Genomic DNA, 22,053 nt, shown 5'->3' on the forward strand with positions numbered 1-22,053 from the left:
TCTTCCACTTGCAAAAACAGAAGTTAGGAATGCCATCACAATGTGTGTTTTAACATCAGGAGTAAATGCTACTTCAGGCCATTTACTTAAATAATCAACAAGAGTAATGGCAAACCTGCAGTCATGAGCTCCATGTTCAAATGAACCCACAGTGTCGACAGCAGTGTGTTCAAATAGACAATCTGGAAACTTCACAGGTTGTAATGGTGTAGGTGAAACACTAGCAGTTTTGTCACATGCCTGACAGATAGTGCATCATGACAGGACTGTGGAGACCAAATAGTCCATAAGTGCTCTGAGGCAATGTTTAGTACAAAACCACACTTTGGTGTCCTTCATTGGACCAGGAAGGAAAACATTTTCTTGCAGAGAGTTGGGAACTAGGAGATGTTTTCTTTAGAATATCAGTGGTGACTTGTCGCCAGTTCATGACGCACAAGGAAGTAAAGTTTGACTTCTTCTGGAAGGAGCTTCTTCACTTTAAGCCATCCTGCATCAAGCTGATGGCTTGATGCAGTTTTGTAAGTTAAAGTCAGTCTTCACATTCGATCTTAAAATCAGCAAGCAAGAGTGCAGTCAGGAGAGGAAAAATTTTAGCTGTCTCTGTGATCAAGTCCTGTTCCGAATTTGTTGCAGTATTTGTGGTGCTCAGGGGAACACATGAGAGACAGTCTGCCATGATGTTCTGACTTCCTGGTCAGTACTGCATGTTGCACTGGAAGCACATCAGTCTAGCTGATCAGCTTGTAAATCTCATGCCAGCTCTATTTATCCCTGCAGTGCTTAGCAGAGTGGTGATTGTGCAGAGTAGGTAAAGTCTGCACACAACTTAATGAAGCCTATCAGCTGGTGAATAACCTGATGCCCCTCTTCAAATCAAGCAGCAACAGAAGTGTTTCCCACACTGAACATACAACTCGTAAGTCGAAACAGTCCAGAGGTTTTTACTATGCATTGCTGGTCCATTGTTTTCAGTTTTAACTAAATGTCATGTACATTTAAGTTTCTGGAATAACATGAACCAGGCAGGGATCAGAAAGTCCCAAAGCTAACTGGGAAACAAAGTGGTGTGCAGCTTTAAGCAGTGTAACAATGGTCGAGTATATCATTTCGCCGTGGTGGGACAGCTGATGTGCTGCCTGTATTTGGGGAGTTCACTGTTTAATTTCGCTTTAATAGAGTCCCCGAGGATGATGAAGTGAGTCTAGGTGTTTGCTCACCAGAGTGGAGATCTGAACGTTCACATTGGCCTGGGGTGAAAGTTCCACCATTATGAAAGAGGATGAAGATGAATATGTCAGGGTTTTCTTCCTACAGTAAGCATTATTACTACTGCTGACCGAACCAACCCCACAGCCTTCACACGCTGACGTATTTTCTGCACTACAGGGCCCACTGGATTATGAGATGCACTTTCAATGAATGGTCCATTTTCAAACTTTTGTGCGCACCAGACTATAAGGCTCATCGTCGTGCACCTCCAGATTTTTGTAATTTTGCACGGACCGCTCAAAATGGACAATTTTGCTGCTCTAGCGGAACTGGTTCATCTGTATTAGCATTTATATGATCCCTCTATGAGAGATCACACAGATAAACGGTTCAAAACTCACAGAAGAAAACTGCACCAACGTAAGTGTCAAGTATAATCGCCTCCACCGCTCGCTCAGGTCCGTGCCACGTGCACAGAGCCCTGTGTAACGAAACAGAGCAACTATAACTGAGCCTTAATGCTGCAAGCGGTGCGGCTTTGTAGTTTACTAAAGTCATACTAAAACATTACAACTTCTTACATATATAAGGCGCTCCGGATTATAAGGCATGCTGTGGTTTTTTGAAAAAATTGAAGGCTTTTAAGTGCGCCTTTATAGTCTGAAAAATACGGCACACCTGTCAAGTGAAAGCCACTCTGCTCAGTAAATGTTTGAACAGCATCTCTCTTTAGGTTTAACTTATTTTCAAATTATTTTTACACATGAAATTTTGGCACATTTCTAACAAAACAGGAAACGTTTCTTCCCTTTTTACGTGAATGTTTCATCAATCCATCGCCCTAACACTTTGAGGAAAAAAGGAAGTGAACTTTCACCACTAAATCCTGAACATCCACCGTGTTGAAGCACTCTCCAACTTCTGTACCGACTTCCTAAATATCTGTCAAGCACCTGACTATATGCTCTAAATAGCAACTAGATCCTTTTTTTTATTTGTGAGCTTTAATAAACAAGATAATGTTGTGTCCTGCTAAAGTTCTTTTAGTAATTGACTGTGTGAATGAGAGTGTATTTCATCACCTGAAGGGTTTTCAGCCCTTTGTCTCAAGGGGGAGGGGGGAAATCATCTTTTAAAAACTGTCAACAACAACAGACTTGAATGAATCCAGCCGGGGTAATCCTCAAAGTCCTCAAATCCTAACACTTTTCCAAAAGGTCCAGCTTTGAGGATCGATGACCATCACCCTGCTGGTACCCTCCAGAGTGAGCCTCCATGAAAACTGAAGCCATAATTGCTGCAGTCAAGCCTGTTGTGGGAATTAGGAATGCTGCCATGTGACTAGTCAGATAAAGCTGGATAATTCCTGTGCATGTGTCCACTGAGTGTGTGTGTGTGTGTGTGTGTGTGCGTGTAGCAGTGGTGGAGAGGGTGGGAGAGTGTGAAATGTGATCATCAGAGTGGGAATGGCTCTGTCACAGTTTACACTGTGCTGTTTTTAAGTGAAATCGTAACATTTCTGTTACATTTCGGGGGTTCGTGTACACGAACATCGGCGCTCGGATTCTCTGACAGCAGAACTTTTTAAGTCCAGGTGGCAGAGTGGAAGTTTTTTGTAACTCCCGGCATCGTTTCGCAGGAATCGGCAATTCACCTGAAAGCAGAAGCGTTCCCACATGCCCACTAACAGTTGCAGCCAGTCAGTAGTGAATCTGCACGTGCGAGCAGATGAACAACAGCAACAACGAGTGCTGTTTGTGCTTATCACTCTTTAGCAAAGCTTCGTCCAAACGTTCGTGTCCTCGCCATTTTGGATGTAATTGTTTTCGTGCTCGAGACTGAAGTGTCTGCACGCGTGACCTGGCACGGAAACTACAGCAGTTGTAATGTTTTTTTGCAACTGCGATCAGAGCATTACCTCGTGAACTTGTACCATTTTCCCAATCAGCACTGGAAAAACTATAACGTTTCCAGGAGATCGCTAACATGTAAACTGGACCTAAAACCACAAACAAAGGATTAATATTGAAGAGATAAAAGGCAAAACAAGCCTTGCTGAATTAAAGAACCAGCATTCCTTGCATTCCACCCACTGCCTTTCATGCCAGAGTTTTAAACTAAGAGCACTATAAATAGAAGAACAGAATTAGTCATTTTCCTCAAACCTTGTAGATGAACTTATGTGCTGCGTCAATAGTGTGAGATTTCATGTGACATGTTAGCACTGAGTATACCCTGGGGATGACTAACTACTACCACATAAAATTTTACTACAATATCTATATAATTAGCAACGTTATGGCCATTATATGGTCATTTATTTTGATTTGCTGTAGTGGTCATCTAAAACTGTGGGGACTCCAGAGTTAATCAGTTGTAGATATTCATCCAATGATTACTTTGTGAAGGTCTCATTAAAGTTTGTCCACTGGTTCATGAGATATTTTGCTAACAGTACAGAAGAATGAACGCAGACACGAGCAAAAACATCCTCCCCGCTTCGGCGGTGGGTGATAAATACAGAGTTATAAAAATCACTGAGGAGGAAAGCCACTTTATCACTTACAGTCTGACAGAAAGGAAATGGGCAGGTGGGTAAGTTCTTTTCGAAGCCTGGTAAAGATTATGACAGTCCTGATTCAATGTGTAACAGCATCTCATAACCTGGAACCAGGACCAGCTGTTCCCAAGGCAGGGAGCAAAGTGCAACCCAAGGGAGGAGATCTCCTTGCTGATAAATGTCCAGTTATATCTGTTATAAAAGCACCAGCACTAAGGCTAAACAAAAAAACAAAACACATTCAGTCCACATGTACCAGAACTGGCAGCAAAATGTTTTTAGAAATGCTTCTAATGTCTTAGACGAGATGAAGAATAGAATCAGTTCAAGTTGCAGTGGGGACCCGTCAGATTCAGTTTGTTTACAACCAGTGGATGGGGTCTCACAATCCAAAAATCAAAAACCAAACTGAGAAGAAAAAGACGCTGCTAATTTCGACAAAGCTTAAATAATGATGATGTAAAACGCGCGTCTGTTTGTAGCTCAAAGCGTCCCAAGCCAGCGTTGCTAGGTCCTATAACAAAAACATTAGCTCCAAACATCACAGCCAGGCTTGAAATCCGACAAACAAAAACCAAAGCCGTGAGGCAGCTTTTCTCCTCCAGGAGCTGAGCTCCATGTCAGCTGCCTGTCAGCTCTGAACGTGGAAGCTAGTACCAGCTAAAAGACATTACCAGTACCAAGCAGATGCTAGCTGAGCTAAGCTTGTAGCAGCTAAAAAGGCATTACCAGTACCCAGCAGAAGCTAGCTGAGCTAAGTCACCCGCTGTTGTTGTGTCAGCTCAAACAGCCTGCACACATGCAGAACATCTGTTCAGCCAAATGCTAGCCTGTCAACCTAGCCCTTCACGTTCAGTCAGTTAGCACCGAACAGGACGCCACACCAAACACCGTACAAAAATCGGCCGATTTAACCTGACCTTGCATACAAGTAAACGCATAAGAATCATAAAACACCCCTCGGCACCGTTTTTATATCACACGGAACAATAATTTAATTCAGGGAAAATATATGACTAACTTAAACTATGTAAGTCAAATTTATAGGGGTTTAATTACTGAACAACGCTTTCTACTGTAGCCCAAAGTAGTGCATTTGGTTGGTAGATGACTGCGGAAAACACAGACTTGCCTACAAATAAAACTTCCTATATGGCTAAAACCCTGTCGGTTTTTCGCATTGCATCTAAGCCGAAATGATCAAATAACCTCAGAAGTTCAGTCAAAATGATTTATTCAACATTTCTAAGCGCCAGTCCAGTAAGACAAGCAAGTCAACTAAAAGCGTCGGATTTTCCCGGGTGGTCAGGATGTTGTCTTCTGTAGCTGGTTAGCTTCAAGACAGGCAGGAAGCTAAGCTAACTGAACTACGGCGGATTGGGCTCCTTGCTTTCGGCTTACCTCTCTTGACAGCCTCGTCATACGGCAGGAATCCTATCCTCGACTCTTTGGCCCCCATGCTCCCTTCATTTCATTGCGATGCGAGGAAATAAGCGTTACGATCCCAGTGGCTCCGAGCTGCCTGTTGCCTTATCATCCGTTAATGTGAAATAGGTTTGCGACGGCGCGTCTGTGGACGACTGAATGTTTTCTGCGACGCCTCTGCTCTGTCACATGATCTCCCTATACAGGTCAGTTGATCGGAGCAAGCTCTAACGCTTGCAAACAGGACCGAGGTGTGCACACGAGGTGACTCTTCGGGGTTGGCTCCAGCGAGCCCGTAAAAGCGTCTGTCTTTGTTGTTTTAAACGCGAAGTAACAACACCATGCTAGCCTGTCGGTGTGTTTTGACGTTAGTAGTAAAGCGGAGCTTGGAGCGGCGCTGCACTGAGCGCGTCCCTCCGCACCACAGCGACACCTAGCGGCGGAGCAGGAGCACTGACCGGGACCAGGATCAGGAAGCGCGTTGTCCCACTCAAAATTTATGGCGTCTTTAAATTACTGATGACTTCAATCCACTTTCAGACACATGAGTGTATGTAAAAGCCCACTAGCACGGTGGTATTGGTTTTGGTAGCTGGAGAGGGCTCGGGTCTGTCTGTATGGGATACGGCGGCTCTCCGCCGAGGATGGGACTCCGAGTTTTGCTGTATTGGCCGAATGTTATTGGTAAGAAAATACTGGGTTTTCTTAAAGAATATGCACTTTTTGTAATACGAGTCGCTTCGTTTGGGCTTTGAAACTACACGCTATGGTTGCCTCTCCATTACTATAAAGACACAAGCGCTAGCTAGCTTAAATTAGAGCAGGTAAGAGTTAAAAAGATGACCAGAGGAGGCAGCAGCGTGTGTTTAAACCTGACTGGGAGCCGGAGAGTTTTCCCCCAGGTGTCTTGTCTGTAATGAGTTTTTCTGTGTTTCAGGTTACATCAGGATTAGCCTCGTGTTTTCTGCGTGGGCTACCCGCGAGACACCAGCGCTGTTTGTCCCCCTGTACTCTGTCTCCACGGTCCTCGATGGTGAGACAGCTCGGTTCATTAAAGCTGCTCCTTCCAGGTGTGTTCTACCTGCTCTGACTCCACAGGTCCTCTGTAGGAGGAGGACATGGTGTGTGAGCACAGAGTAGTCACAGTACTCAGAAGTTCAGGTGTGGACAGATGGTTTGTCCGCCTTACGGCTCATGGAAGGAAAGCTTCATTTCTTGTGGAAAGTGTTTGAGTGAAAAGCAGTTGTCTAATTTACATCTGCATGGCTTAGTATGTGACAGAGTAAACAAAAATGTGAGATGATTAGCTGTTTATTTTACAAAAAATATGCTAAAGTATGAGTCCCATATAGATTTGTTGGTGCCTTTTAACCCTCTCGAGCTCAAATTAAGTTTTAGTAACAGGAAAAATCAGATATTTGGGGAAATTATCATCTGAGTAAAATAAGGCTCGTAAAATATGAATGTGGAGTAATTAGGTATATGCAGTTCGCTGTTGCAAATCTGCAATGCCTGCCTTGAGAGGGTTAAGGAGACTATTAGTCTTCGCATTATAGTCATGTTTTAAACTAAGTGTTGGACATTAATTAGTACCACAGGACCCTTCAAGTCTTCATCAACCATTCAGTCTATTTAAAGCAGTGGTCTCCAACCCTGGTCCTCGAGGGCCACCATCCTGCTCGTTTTACTTGTTTCTCTGCTCCAACACACCTGATTTAAATCAATGGGTGATAAACAGGCTTCTGCAGAACATGAAGAGGTAATTTAACCACTGAATCAGGTGTGTTGGAGCAGGGAAACCAGGAAAACATGCAGGATAGTGACCCTCAAGGACCAGGATTGGAGACCCCTGATTTAAAGGGAACAAACAGTTTGGTATGGCTGTGTTCAGCACACTGAACATGGAGCAGAGGAAGCAAAGGCCAGAGGTGTGTGAGGAGCTCAGAAAGAAGATTATCGATATCCATGTTAAAGGTAAAGGCTACAGGACCATCTTCAAGCAGCTTCATGTTCCTCTGACCACAGCTACAAATATTATTAAAAAGTATAAAATTCATTGGACTGTAGCCAATTTTCCAGGATGTGGACGCAAGAGGAAATGCAACCCCAGGTTGATCAGACAGTGGGGAGGGTAGAAAAAGAGCCAAGGAAAACATCAAAAACCATTCAAGTTGAACTCCAAGGTTCATCACTTTCTAATCACAGCATCAGTTTTAAATCATAATGAGCTCCATGGAAGAAGACCCAGGAGGCTCCACTACTGACAGAAAAACACAAGAAAAAGCCAGACAGGAATTCACTAAAATGCAGGTTGACAAGAACCAAAGTTTCTCCGAGCACATGTTTTGGAGGCAAAATAAGCCCGAATCATCACCCCTCCACCCCCGTGCCGACAGTTATCCCTCACTGCTGGTCGCTCCTCACGACTTCAGATTCTCTTCCTCTGTGTTTTCTGTGCAGGAGTGGACGGCTGGCTGGCAAGGAGGTTGGGTCAGACCTCCAGGTTCGGGGCGTGGCTGGACGTGGTGGTGGACAACCTGAGCAGAGGCATGCTGTGGAGCCTGCTGTTTCAGGTCCCAGTCAGCACACACCCACACAGAAACTGTACCACACCATACCATAACCTTATAAACAACATAACAGTTGACCAAAGTGCTGTACCAACACAATGTAACAGCAATAAAACAACAAAACAGCTATAAGGTGATATGAAGGAGCTACAGAAGATTTTAAAACGGTACAGGTTAAAAGGGTCAACATTAAGGCACAGACAATAACTCACTCTGATTTAAAAGCCAAAGAAGAAGTTGTGTTTTTAAATTACTTTTAAAAACAGCTACAGATGGAGCCTGCCTGACCTGCAGCGGCAACTCATTCCACGTTTTGGGAGCCAGAACTGCAAAGGATTTATAAAATGTCTGTTGAAAGATCTTTAACCGAGTATGAGTGAGATAAGCCGTGACTCTGACATGAGGGGAAAAAGTAGAGTTAGATTTCAGAACAAACCAGATTTGAAGCTTTGTATCGGTCAGGCGGAGAACAGATGGGGAAACTGGGACGAACGGGTTCTGGTTTACACGACTTTGGTCTGTTTCCTGCTGTTGGGTTTTGACTGGTGACAGTGTTTCACCAAAACTGTTGTTTCACAGCGAGGGTGGGGGTTCTGTTAATCACAGACATCGTCAGTAAATTGTAGTCTTTTCAGGTGTATAAAATAAACTTTTGTGCTTTTAAACCAGAGGTCCCCAAGCCCCGGGCCGCAGACCGGTACCGGTCCGTGGGTCATTTGGTACCGGGCCGAACAGAAAGAATAATTAACTTACAGTGTTTCTGTTTCTGAACAACATTTATTTTGAAAACTGTCCGGATTCACTCCATTACATCCATCTATGACTCACTCTTGATGTCAGAACGCTTATCTGGGTCACGTGATACGTTACCGCTAAAAACAAACCCACAAGCAGCAAAATGAGTAAAAAACAAACGTCTCTGGAAGCCCTAGATGGGACCATCTCATTACTGAGAAACAGGCACAGGGCTCCCACCGATTCAGCGCTATGGTGAGTTGTATTCTTTGTGCACTTTATATTTGTGGTGGATCTTATTTTAAAGTTTAAACATCGCCATATTGACCAGAGAACATCAGGGGGAGGAGAGGCTGTTTTTCATGTTGATAACACGATATCAGGACACAGCTAACAAAGCTGCAAGGACACGTTGGATTTACGTTTCTTATGTTTTTAAAAAATACCCCGGTTTTAATGCCGGTCGTATTATTTTATTTTGTTGTATTTATCCGCCACGCCTTTAAAGGCCAGTCTGTGAAAATACTGTGTGATAATGAACCGGTCCGTGGAGCTATAAAGGTTGGGGACCGCTGCTCTAAAGCAAAAGGCCCAAAAAATAAATACACCAACTGGAACTGCAAGCTGTTATGATGCGGATCAAACACTATGAGGACCTTGTTCTTTCCACCTTGTGGCACCACATGAGTATTTCAGTGTTTTATTGTTAGAATAAAGAAATATCTGTTCTTAAAAATATCTGACAGTACAGACGGAGCTTTAGTCAAATAGTATTCTGTTGTAAAAACAATGACTTTCAGTTAAAATCCAGAAATGTCCGTCTGAAGAATCCTTAATCTAGCAAAGGTCCAGAACATTTACGTTTACATTTTCTTTTAGTGACAGCCATGCCCATTTTGTTTACGCTCACCATATTGTCTCTTTTAAGCATGCACCTCTCTGTGAGCTAGAAGCTGCTCTTTGCTCTGAGAAGCAGAGGAAAGCTGCGAGCCAGACGTGCAAACGACTGGAAATATTAGAAAAGCTGTGCTGCCTAAAATGAATTAAAGTTAATACAGGAAAGCATGCCCAAGTAACAAAAAAAAAAAAATATATATATATATATATATATATATATAAAATAACTTTTCTTCTACTGAAATAAGATTTCGTATGGGTCTGAATCTGGACTGCAGTCCATCATTTGGGTACCCTAATCTATAGTATCCAAAGCTAACATGGTTATTTAATCATAAAATTATTGTTACTACATTTAAATGTTGGCCTTTTTAAAGAGAAGGTTTCCTTAAAATAGTTTAGTGATGTATTTAGAACCCTTTTTATCATTGAAGTGGTCTTCAGTAATGTGAAGTGACAGGGGAAAACAGCGGTATAGTCCTTTAAATCACTATCCTGCCTGTGGTGACATCACTCTGACCCACAGAACCACGTCGGTCCTCATATAGTGTGTGTGTGGTTGTGTTTCAGTGGGGTTGGCTGGTATCTGCGCTGGAGTGGTGTGTGTTTGTGTGTAACCACCACACCAGGGGAGAGCAGTGGAAGAGCAGCTTCAGCAGCAGTCCTCCTCTGATCCGGGCCATCATGGCGAACGGTAACCAGTCTGTTACTAGGAGGCAGCTGGTGCTGCTGGCGCCAGGTGAAGTAAACACCTGTCTGTGCCGTCAGGGTTCCGGACACCTCTGGGAGTGTGGGCGGTGAGCGGGCTGCACTGCCTCCCCCTGTGGTTGTACGCGCATCGGACTGGGTTTCTGTCGGACTGCTTGGACCTGCATCCTTGGATCCAGTCTATGGGAATGTTGCTGCTGGCTGCGGGGCGTGTGCTGGCGCTGTCAGCAGAGGTACTGCTCCAACACTCAGCAACACGTTACTGTCATTATCCCCCACCACCAAAGGCAACGGGTTTGCCCGTATCTGCATGTGGCTTTGTAGCCGCACTGTTAGCAAAATGAACCAGTGGGCACATTTTATTAGGATTTTGAGAAAGTCATCAATCAATTCAAGATGGCTGCCTCAGCTCCAGATCCAGATTATGCAAGCTCAATAGAGAAATTCCATGAGATTGCACATAATGTCATTTATAAGGTTTGACCAAATATTACAACTCCATAATTCCTTATCACATGAGGATCTTAGTGTAAAACTCAGGCATGAGAGGTGGCAGGCGATATGCATTCCTTCAAGGAATGCTAGCTCTTTAATTAACATGAGAAAGTATTTACAAGGCAGTCAGAAAGCCCATTAATCCTAATGTAAGCTGTTTGTTTCTCTGCAGGCGTGGTGTATTTGGACACACATCAGACACCTCCTGTATAATGAAGCTGAGGAGAAAAAGCCCTGAAAACAACCACTGCCATCTGCTTTTTGCTGCAAACTGTCTGCTGTTACAGTCATCTCAGGAATGTTACTGTCATTTTGACCTTTTTTGTTTATGTTCAAACAAAAAAAAGTCAATAAATAAAACTGCACATCAGTTTTAGAAATGCAAGTAAGTGCTGAAAACTAAAGACAGTTAATAATTGTTTATCAGGAATCTGCTTCTGACAAAATGTATCTGCTGTAATGACAGTCTTAAATATTGTGGTGGCAATACATAATACAGCTGGTACTTACACTGTAACATGTAAGTATGTTATCCTGTAAGTACCCTGTATGTTACTAATATACATACAGGGTACTTTCTGGGTAGTTATAGAGCAACATACACAGTGCTAATGGGGTACCAACTCAAATCTGTCAGATCCCACTCCTCCCCTGACACTTCTGGTGTTCCCCAGGGCTCTGTGCTGGGGCCCCTTCTCTTCTTCACTTACCTTCTTCCCCTTAGCAACATTTTTTTGTGAATTCAGTATCCCCCTTCACACCCAGCTCTACTTGTCCATCTCAGCTACTCTCCGCTCCCACCTTCCTCCCTCGCTTCTAAAATCAACGGTCAACCGTTTTTTTTTCCCCCCTCACCATTGACAACTCCTTGGTCTCTCCTTCCACTCAGGTTAAGAGTTTGGGTCGTGACAGCGCTCAGTAACATTACACAGTCTGCATATTTCCACCTACGAAACATTAATCGACTTCGCCCCCTCCCTCTATCCACATTCCACTTCCATTCTTGCTCATAGTCTTCTTATTTCCCGTATTGATTATTGGAATTCCCTCCTCTTTGGGCCTCCCTTACAACTCCCCCAGAAAACTCAAAATGGCTCAAAATTCAGCTGCTCCGATTCTTACCAACCCCCCCATCATTCCACCACATCACCCCAGTCCTACAGCAGCTCGATGGGCTTCCAGTCAAATTTAGGATTCCGTTTAAAATCCTGCGGTGCACATTCAAGGCCCGTCCTTATTCCTCAGATCTCCTGCACATCACCACCTCTTCCCACTTCCTCTGTTCTTCCTCTTCCTCCAAACATCCACAGTATTGACTCTTTTCCTGTCTTCAGATCCCAACTCAGATCCCATCCGTTCAGGCTGGCCTACTCGCTCTAGTTCCTTTTGGCCATTTCTACTTGTTGTGATTTTTGTATTGTACTGTTTTTATCTTTGTAAAGAGTCCTTGAGTGTCTAGAAAGGCCCTTTCAAATAAGGTGTATTATTATTATTATTATTATTATTACCAAACAGAATACTTTAAGGGTACTTGCATAAGTGCCCTGTAGGTACCAGCTGTATTACGTATTTGCTACAAATGATGTATATTTTTAGTTTCTATACAACTCCTGTCTAAATGAAATACTATTTATTATTTGGGTGTTTTATATTTAGGGTATTTTAATCTGTTGAGCTGTTTTATTTATTTATTTCTTGTATGGTAGGTCTTTTTTGGGGATTGTGTTGATTAAAAGTTTGAAAACAAATTCATTGCCTCTGTTTATAAAAACAGAATAAAACAGGAAAAACTGTAGTTTAAGGTAAAATATGCAGCAGGTGGCAAAAGTATTCACCCCTTGGTTTATTTCCTGTTTTGTTGCCCTACACTCACTTGTTGGAGTCTTTCAGAGATCTGATGTTGGGACAGATGTCCACCTTCCAGCAGGACAAAGACCCAAAACACTCTGCTGAAGACACACTCCACTGGTTTAAGGACAACCACTTAAAGATCTTAGGATGGTCCAGTCAGACTGAGAATCTCTGGTTTGACTTAAAGACAGTTGGACACAACGCACCCGTCCAACCTGAAGGAGTTGCAGACGGTTTGGGCTGTTTTAGTCTGTTTAACCTGTTTAGTGACGTTTTATTCCTTACGATCAAAATGAAATTCCTCTTAAATTCAAGGTCTGAAGACAACAACAGAAAGATTACCAAAGGGGTGAATACTTTTGCTGCTTACTCAGTCAGCAGTTTGTAATTTAAGGATTTTAAATGGATTCTAATCTTTGTTTTCTAAATTAAACAAAGGAGCTGTGGTCTGATTACAGCCTCTTTGTTTTTGTCTGAGTAGAAAAATGAACCAAAAGACAAGAGTCACTTTTAATCACTAAACATTGCAACATTCTGAAGCTATTCATGTTATAAATGCAAGAACTGGTTTAATTAAAGGCTGGGAGTGCATGTCGCTCATCATAACAGGTTTATTTAAAGATGGCCGCCACAGCCACATTTCACAAGATGTAACGCTCGGAGTGTGTGTCGAGTATGACCCTCAGCTACTACCACATAGACTTTACATCACTTTTTGTCATTTTAATCAAGTTATGGCCGTTATTGTGGCAGCCATCTTGAATGTGTAGACGTCCGTTCAGTGACTGAGTTTTATTCGAATCCGTCTAAAAGTTCAAGCGATATTTTGCTAACAGACAGTGTTAACTATAACCGTTAATGCCAAAGTTCACACAAAAACTGAGTTAGTCATATTAGCTGAAGGTGATAAGACGTGGTGGCCATTTTGAACTAGCGTGACTCCACAAGTTAATCAGTTGTAGCTGTGCATCCAGTGATTAATTTGAGTTTCATTCAAATCTGTCCAGTGGTTCATGAGATATTTTGCTAACAGTGCAGACAAATGAACACACGCAGACACGGGCAATAACAACCCACCTTCGGCTGATTAAACGAACCAAACACAAAGTGCTAAAACGTGTCAAAGCTCATGAAGACGGGAGCAGAAATGTGGTTGATGATATACATTTTAATGGGTTTTCTTTTTTTTTGCATCTAACAGTGAAGCAGTAACAGAACAAACACTGACAACACCCCGCCCGTCACTGATCCACACAACAAACGGGCTCCTGGAGGGCTCGGGTGTACTTCTTCATCCACCATCCAGCAGCTGGAGGAGGTGCCTCTCTCCTCCTGTCACCATCCTTCTTTAGGGGAAAAGGAAAAAAAAAAAAGGCCAAGAGTTTTTAAAATTCTTTTAGAATCATCAGCTGGAGTGTTGACAGGCTCTTTAGATGTTTTGGTGAAGATCTAGGCGGCACTGGGAGCCTGTTAGTGTCACTGAACGAGCCAGGGGTGGGGGGGGTGTTTGGGCCTCGCTCACGTTTCCTTCGCTCACTCAGAATTCAAAACTGCGTGGCGTCTCTTCAAGGCATTGTCTTGTTAGTAATGTAGCAGATACGCTCATGTCGGCAAGTGTCACGCTGTGCAAACATCCGATCAGTTCGTTGAGCACTCGGCACAGACCTGCAGCGTCGGAGCCGTTTGGGGATTTACAGTCAAACAGCAGCTCTGTTCTCACTTCAAGTGAAAGAAGCATCATCTGAAGCACTGAAAAAAAACTCCTGCATGTTTCTTTTTTTTTAAAGTTCCAGTGGAAACCAAAAAAAAAAAAAAAGATTAGTCACTGCAGTGACTGACTTACAACCCCAATTCTGACAAAGTTAGGCTGTTGTGTCAAATAAATATGTAAATAAAAACAAAATGCAACTATTTGCAACCAACACTGTGAAGATATCAAGTGTCTAAACTGAAGTTTTATCATTTTGGGGAAATAAATAAAGTAATTTTGAATTTGATGGCTGTGACACATCCGCAAAAAGTTGGGCGAGGAGCAACAGAGGCTGTAAAAGAAACAGCTGGAGGAGAAGTTTGCAACCAAATACATTAACTGGAAACAGGTCAGTAAGAGGACTGTTTAAAAACAGCATTTTAGAGGCTGAATTCAGACGTAAAGATGGGCAGAGGTTCACCAGAATGAGAAAAAAATGGTCTAAAAATAGTGGAACAATTTCAGAATGATGTTCCTCAGTGGAAAACTGGGGAGGCGTTAAATATCCCATCATCTACAGCTCATCATATCGTCAAAAGATTCAAGAATCTCTGATGACATGGGCAGCTTACACAACTGGAAAGGCACCAGCTGCCTGACCTGCCAGCTGTTCACACCTCTCACCAATTGGAAACATTTGGCGCATCATGAGACAAAAACAAAGAAAAAAAACACAAACAGCTAGAATCCTCCATCAGACCAAAACGGGACAACTTTCCCTCCAAAAGCTGCAGCAGCTGCTCTCCTCGGCTCCTAAACGTTTACAGACTGAAACATGGAGCTGGAACAACTTTAAAGAGATGTGCTGGCCAGAAAACTCTAAATTACCTTATCTTTTCCCAAAACAAATAAAAAGGTACATCTTAGTTCATAGTTTAACATTTGATCCTTCCATAAAGTTCCACTGTGACTCAAATGTGGGTTTATGAGATTTGCCAATCAGTGCGTTAGATTTTTATTTACATTTTACACAACATCCCAACTTCTTTTTTTTTTTTTTTTTTAAGAATTGGGGTTGAAAAAACAGACTTGGTATAGATTTTTTTTTATTTTGCAATCATGGGTTTACTATTTTCAATAATTTATAGCTTAGAATGTTTTTCACAAAAAGAAAAAAAAAATCGTAAGGCAGTTTGAGTTACACAGTTTGACCATCAGAGGGTAATAAAAAGCTGCAAAACACCAATTTCATCTCTCGATCTCCTGTGTTTTTGTATAAATAGAGCATTGATTAATAAGAAGACGTGTCTTAGAGTAAGCCGAGAACAGATCTGAGGGTTGGTGAGGACCGTCTTTAATTTGAGGGAACTGATCTTCGTTTTTACTCTCAACCAGGAGCCAATTACAGTCACTCAGATAAATCCCAACTGTGCGACCCAAAAAAGTTTTTTTCTGTTTCTCACTGGTCCAGGAAAACCAGCAGGACAACACTTCAGCAGCCTTGTAGCACAGATTAGCTTTTTCTTAGCAAAACAACAGATGAGATTTGGGACAGAAACAGAGTCTGATGGTCCAATTTAAAAAATAAACATAAAAAGTAAACACTGTTCTAATGGGCTTCCTGACAGGATTGAGTGAGGAGGAAAGGCATTATGCACAAATTAAATGCTGGCGACACACACACACACACCATACACATATTGGTCCCCATTGTGCCCTTAAAGGTAGAACAGTTTATCAAGCACTTTGAACCTCAGTCTACAGACAGAGAACTGCAAGCTGGTGTAAGGCTGGTTGTCCTCAGTGGAGTATTTGGAGATCTGCGCATACATACACACACACACACACACATAAACCTCCAGATAAATGGAGACTCCTGGGCCTTTGGACATGAAGCACATTCCTCCTGTTAACATGGTGATGGTCTTCTAGCTCATGGCTCACTCAGTGTAAAAAAACAACAACAACAAATCAAACAAAGGCTACATAATCAACACTTCTGCATATACATTGTGGACATTTCAGTTAAGTTGAGTCAGTATTACATTTGGGGGGGAGGGACTTGAAAAGACATCTGAAACCTGCCGTGTTGAACACATTCCACTGTTGATCTCACTCCAAACACTTCAAGCAGTTTGTCTAAGGGAATTCAAAAAAAAAAAAAAAAATCAACCTCACACAGAAAAAAAGCCTTCAACTGAAACGTCAGTGTACAATCTACTGCATTATTTCACTATACAGCGTGAAAAACGTCCACCTGTTTCCGGTCGGGAGTCGCAGGATCTGCTCGTCGGGTCAACATGCTGTCACGAGCGCTCCGGAGAACGTGTCTTCAGTCCTGCGGCGAGCCTCGTGGCGTTCAGAGCCACACCGGCTCGCAGAGCGAAGTCAAAGGCGGGGGGGAGGGGGAGGGAACGTGAAAACGGGATGTCCGAGGGGTCGCTTCTTCCTTCAGCTGCATGTTGTTGTGTGAGTGAGCTGATGACCTTTAATGACAGTGTTTTTTTTATATATATTACAACATGAGTGTGTGTGTGTGTGCACTGGCAGCTCCAGCAACCACAACTGACTGTATACTCCCAATGACCTGTGTGCAACTGAAGCACCACACCTGGGCTCTGGCCAGATTAAAACCTGGTCTTTTTTGTTTCCTCTCCATTTTTTCCACAGGAGCAAGGAAATTTAAAACGCATAAAATTCAGCTGAGGCAGGGGCGAGTGGGGCCGAGGCTCTGGGCCTGCAGGAAAGCTTGGACCACCTCCTGGGTCTGCTGCGGCGTTGTGTTGACGTCCTCCAGAGCGTCTGCTACGGCAAACTGCCGGTCCCTCAGCCGGTTCCAGCTGGACAGTACGTTGTGGTACTCGAACACCTTCTCGTAGTTCCCCACGGAGTTGTAGAGTTTGATCAGGCCGCGGTAGTCGTACTCCAGCCCGCTGTAACCCTCTCCGAACAGCTTCTTACCTGGGAGAAAAGGGAGCACAAACACTTAACCCACTCAGGCTCGAGAAAAACTAGTGCAACGTTTTCTTTCTTAACAGTAACATCAAGAGCATTTACAGAGAAGGTCTCAGAGTCGACAGAACTGACACCGTTGTTGAAAGCACAGCTTCTCAAACAATCCAAGAAGGCCGCTTCACTACTGAAGGTACACACCTAATGAGGAAAACGTTTTCAATAAGTGACTCATGAAACCCTCAAGTCTGTTTCAAACAATCATCTTTGAACTATAAAACCAGACTATTCTCATAGTTTAAACACAAAGAACACATCTCTACCAGCACCTCCATTTAATAAATCCATACTGGCGGCACAACTTTCTCACTCCATTACAACTGCACCACTGCAGTGTCTGTGTGGTAAACTGCATCCATATCTATGAAACGAGGCGGCTGCTTTTATTGCCCTCACAACTGAGGCTGGAGAGCAGGAGGATCCAGCACACGGAACCCAAACAGAGAACCTGTCGGGTATCTGTTACAGCAGCGGTGGGAGCAGAGGGACACACAAAGGAAGAACGAGCAGCAGCATTAAAGACCGGATGGTGTGAGCCACCGTGACGCACACACACCACCACCTGCTTCCCTCTGTGTGAGCTTCAGGTCAGCTCTTCAGCTGTTTGCTGTACCCGTTTCCTAGTTCTGTGTTTTGTTCATCAGAAGCCTTTCTATACGGTCAGAAATGCCCTCATAACTACCCCTTAGCTCAAATTTGTCCTCTGTGGTGGACATTTCTCCACCTCTTCGTCCCACTGAACTAACTCCTTCTGTCCTCCATAAAGGACAAATATTAAATGTTACCAGATTTGTAGAGGTAAGAAGAAAAGTTCTTGCCCATCACCAGAAGAACATTTCACATAAAGGAAAAAAGGATGGGCAAAACATTTTTTATGAAGCACTTTCATCTTGAATTGATGATATATTTTGTATTAACTCTCTTGTAACAATATTTTGTGTCAATATTTCAGTGTTTAATAGACGTCCTCCTTAGTGAACATTTGAAGTCATTTCCTCCATTTTGTTCTGTATTTTTTCTATTAAGGAGGAAGGAATCTATTGTCAGAGCTGAGACTTGCTGTGAATTGTTGAAGGAAACTCAAACTGGTGGTTTCAAAAAAATATCTTACTATTTATATTTACACAAATGGGTCAGGCCTATTATTTACATAATTTATCCCACAAAACTGTAATAATTGCAATGGAACCTTAATCAAATCATGGTTCAGTTTCAGATGAATGCATTAAGATGTCCACTGTAGGGGACAAATGATATTTAAAATTAAAAAAAACATTTTTTAAGAAGTGTTTGCCATATTCTCAACAATTAGAGTTAGTTTAATGGCAACATTTTTTCCCTGGTAGTCAGGAGGACACTGAATCATTTTAAGATCATTACAAAATGATAGTGCCCATCCCCAATGCTGCGGTCCTAAACCAGTCTGTAGGTGTTTTTAAAAATAGGAATAATACTGATAAACACGAGCGCCTGATTTAAATTCTGTTAAAGTTTTCCAAATACAGTAAAGACCTAGCATTCCTTGAAGAAATGCATAACACCTCAGCTTCTATCACATCTAAATTTAGCTCGAGATCTGTATAATAACTGTGTTATGGCCTTTGTTGTGTTGGCTAATGTCAGTTAGTTGTGATGGCCATCTTTGTGTTGACTCTAAAAGTTTATCAGCTGTAGATGTACATCCAATGATTACTTTCTGAAAGTTTCATGAAAAATTGCCCAGAGATTCCTGAGACATTTTGGTATCAGACAGACACAAATGCACACACAGATGTGGAGAGACACATTATCGTCCACCTTTACCGTTCAGCAGCGGGTGAAGAATATCTCCTTTGGACTTGTGTCCAACATTAACAAATGATAGTTTTGTTATATTTTACAAAACTTTCACACTTCTCTAGAAATAAGAGTTTGTACCAACATTGTTAGCTTTACAATAGTTGGATTTTATTTATAAACCACAGACAGAACATCTTTATTAGCTGAGTGACTTCATTTTAATCCTAACTGACCTTATTGATGTTTTTACCTTTGTCTTTGATTTAATTATTACTGTACAGCACTTTGGTTACAACCTGTTTTTAAATGTGCTTTACACATAAACTGACTTGACATCACACAGAAGATGTAATAATTGAGTTTTGAATTTGAAGACTGACTGGAAAGACCAGAGAACACACAGACACCTTATAGCACACATTTCAAACTCAAGGCCCGCGGGCCAGATCCGGCCCATAAGATAACATTTAGATTTCATCAGGTCCGGCCGTCTAGTCTGGGACAGATCGAGTCTCTGATTCTTATTTTGCTTAAAAAAACTGAGCCTAATTAGTGAAGTTTTCTCTTGACAGTGACTTAGAAGCCAACAATATATAGTTTTAATTTCTGTATGATCAGGTTTTTGTTGATGGCTTTTTTTTAAAAAATCTGTTTTAATGTAAAAAAATTCATTTAAAAGCTGAGTGAGGTGTAAGAAATTACTGCTAATGATGTGCTTTTTGAAGTTTGAGCTATTTGTCTGTGTTCAATAAAGTTTGTTTGCTCTAAATTCTGTATAATCTGGAACTGGGAAAAGTTCATTGATATTTCTATATGGATGATTTGACATAATACATCTAAAACCAAGGTTAATTTATGTAATTTTAATACATATTGATCGTGATTGGCCCTTGGCTAGGACCAAATTTTTAATTTTGGCCCCCTTGTGTCACTGCGTTTGACACCCCTGCCTTACAGTGACGTTCCCTAACCAGAACACAAGCGGTGTAACTCGGCGACTTTATGAACTCCTGAACCAAACCGAGCCCAGTTAAAGACGCCTGTTCATTAACGGACAAACATGCATCCACTGGCGTCTCCCTCCTACTGACCAATAGCGATGGAGCGCAGGTAGAGCCGCTCTGCGTCCTCGTACTGGTTCATGTCGTAGTTGTAGAGGGAGGCCAGGTGCCCCACGGACAGAGCCACCTCGTAGTCCTCGTGGCCCAGAAGCTGCTCCTTGATCTGGATGGCTTTGATGTGCATCTCCTCTGCCTCCTGGTTACACACACACACGCGCACACACACACACACACAATACAACATGCTGCTTATTAATCAATCCAGCCTTGGGTTGTTGTTCAGAAAGGCTGAAATTCACCCAGCACAGACATTTGATTAACAGGGGGTCCATCCAATCAAAATTATTTACAAGATGCTTCTCCTTTTCCACCCTAAAATCTAATTTATTTGGTCGTTTCATGCTTCAGTTGTTCTTGACATCACATCATTTTGGTTTGGAAAGACAGTATCGTCAAAATGGAGGATAAAATTTATACTCAAACTGGAAGAGGACAATAAGTCCACACCTCAGCTGGATTTAGCTTTAGCTGCAGATGTTTCTTTCGCTCAGTTACACTCATAAGTGTACATTTTTACTTCAGAAAGATTCAGCCTCTCTAAAATGCTGTTTTTATACCCAGTCCTCTTACAGTCCTGTTGCCAATTAACTTAATTCGTTGCAAAATGCTCCTTCAGCTGTTTCTTATTCATACAACTTCCTTTCACAGCCTTTTGTTGCACCTGGGGCAACTTTTTAAAGATGCGTTGCTGCCATCAAACTCAAAACTATCATATTTTTTCCACTAAGATGGTACAACTTTTTAGTTTCAACATTTGATATGTTTACAAAGTTCCTCTGTGAATAAAATGTGCGTTTATGAGATTTGCAATTCATTGCATTCTGTTTTTACCTTTATATTCACTGTATACCAAACCAGAAATCCTCATAAACCAGTGCTGGTGTATACTAAAAATAAATAAAAAATAAAAGAGAAAGCATTTGAACACACCTTAAACTTCCTCATGGACTGGTAGAGTCGTCCCAGGTTGCCATAGTGTTTGGCTGTTTGAACGTTGAACTCCCCGAAGGCCTTCTTGGCCAGCTGCAGCGAGGAGAGGTGCAGGTCATGAGCTTCCTGCAGGAGGCGCTCTTCTGTTTCTTTATTGTGGCAGTCGATGGCAATTTCCTCCAGGATCAGAGCTGACACAAAGCAAGAACGCGTGTTAAATGTGTCAGCTGCAGTAAGTCATTTGTTTTAAATGTAACTTCTCAAATGCATCTTTGGCTCTTTCTTGTGTTGTGGACTCGGTGCTTTCCGGGTATTTTGTAATGTGCCTTTCACTCAGTGGGCAGCAGCCCAGCCACCTCAGGAACCATCCCTTACCTTTGACTCTCTTAGAGGAGGCCAGCAGAAGATGGTCCTCAGGCAGAATATGAGTAATGATGTCTATGGCACGTTCTGCATGGAATCTGAGAGACAAACAAGTGATGCAACTCAGACTTGGCGAGAAACTCAATTAAAGTCAGCATAAACACTTCCAAGAAAACAAATGTTTCCCTTGAAAAAAAAATTCGTTTGGAAGCTCGCACAAAGCAAACATGAACCAGAGGGACAGAGGTCACAGCGCTGCACGGGACTGGGAGGAGGATGACGAAGCTAAAATCCTCCTCTCTCTCCCGTTGGAGACAGATTGCTCTGAAGCCAAATGTCACCAATACTGGAATGCAAAAATGTTATTTTTCTTTCTTATTTTTGTCCACTCGACTGTGCACCATTTTAGGTGAAAACATGGCTGAAGTAGGTCAAAGACAATAAAAAAACAGACCCAACATGTGCGTTCAATGCTTTAATTATTTTTATTTATTACAAAATAAACTAGAGAAGTTGCATTTCCTGCGAAAATGCAGCGTGAATGCTTTTTTTGCTGAATGATTTTGCTGAAAGCGGCTGAAGATATGCTGAACAGCTGAAGTTTAATGAAGATGCAAAAAGTGGAACAGAAGCTGATTTGTAGAAGAGTTGCATAAGGTAGAAGAACAAAAGCTGAAAGAAGCAGAAATTAGTTTAAAAAGCTGA

General features: G+C 42.3%; 3 protein-coding genes across 11 annotated transcripts in view; 1 reads left to right on the plus strand and 2 right to left on the minus strand.

Moving 5' to 3' along the window:
- The window catches only part of usp32 (ubiquitin specific peptidase 32), an 83,738-nt gene extending 78,252 nt beyond the window's left edge, over positions 1 to 5,486 (minus strand). For all 7 annotated transcript variants that reach the window (XM_017422031.3, XM_017422030.3, XM_017422027.3 and 4 more), the window contains exon 1: positions 5,174 to 5,486. In XM_017422031.3, coding sequence (XP_017277520.1) covers positions 5,174 to 5,231 — 58 coding nt within the window. In that variant the 5' untranslated portion in view covers positions 5,232 to 5,486. The remainder of the gene's footprint in view (positions 1 to 5,173) is intronic.
- Positions 5,487 to 5,593: 107 nt separating this feature from the next.
- Positions 5,594 to 12,350, plus strand: si:ch1073-145m9.1. Of its 2 annotated transcripts, none has more exons than XM_017422036.3 (6): positions 5,594 to 5,881; positions 6,135 to 6,267; positions 7,658 to 7,770; positions 9,970 to 10,093; positions 10,168 to 10,340; positions 10,775 to 12,350. In XM_017422036.3, the coding sequence occupies exons 1-6, from the start codon at positions 5,873 to 5,875 to the stop codon at positions 10,838 to 10,840; spliced, it is 618 nt and encodes a 205-aa protein (XP_017277525.1). In that variant the 5' UTR covers positions 5,594 to 5,872; the 3' UTR covers positions 10,841 to 12,350. The 2 variants fall into 2 exon arrangements, with proteins under 2 accessions (XP_017277525.1, XP_017277524.1); XM_017422035.3 differs by having other exon boundaries at positions 6,135 to 6,230.
- A 2,790-nt stretch (positions 12,351 to 15,140) lies between these two features.
- The window catches only part of appbp2 (amyloid beta precursor protein (cytoplasmic tail) binding protein 2), a 26,407-nt gene continuing 19,494 nt past the window's right edge, over positions 15,141 to 22,053 (minus strand). Inside the window, exons 10-14 of one of the 2 annotated variants that reach the window (XR_001808715.3) lie at positions 21,361 to 21,446; positions 20,986 to 21,176; positions 20,026 to 20,191; positions 16,401 to 17,104; positions 15,141 to 16,282 (exon numbers count right to left, since the gene is read on the minus strand). Coding sequence is in view for 1 of the 2 variants with exons in the window: in XM_017422041.3 (XP_017277530.1) it covers positions 16,842 to 17,104; positions 20,026 to 20,191; positions 20,986 to 21,176; positions 21,361 to 21,446 (706 nt within the window). In the remaining variant the exon portion in view is untranslated. Of the gene's footprint in view, positions 17,105 to 20,025; positions 20,192 to 20,985; positions 21,177 to 21,360; positions 21,447 to 22,053 lie in introns of both variants that reach the window. The other variant, XM_017422041.3, reaches the window with a different exon arrangement.

Source organism: Kryptolebias marmoratus, linkage group LG2 (assembly GCF_001649575.2).
Source record: "Kryptolebias marmoratus isolate JLee-2015 linkage group LG2, ASM164957v2, whole genome shotgun sequence".
Classification (NCBI taxonomy): domain Eukaryota; kingdom Metazoa; phylum Chordata; class Actinopteri; order Cyprinodontiformes; family Rivulidae; genus Kryptolebias; species Kryptolebias marmoratus.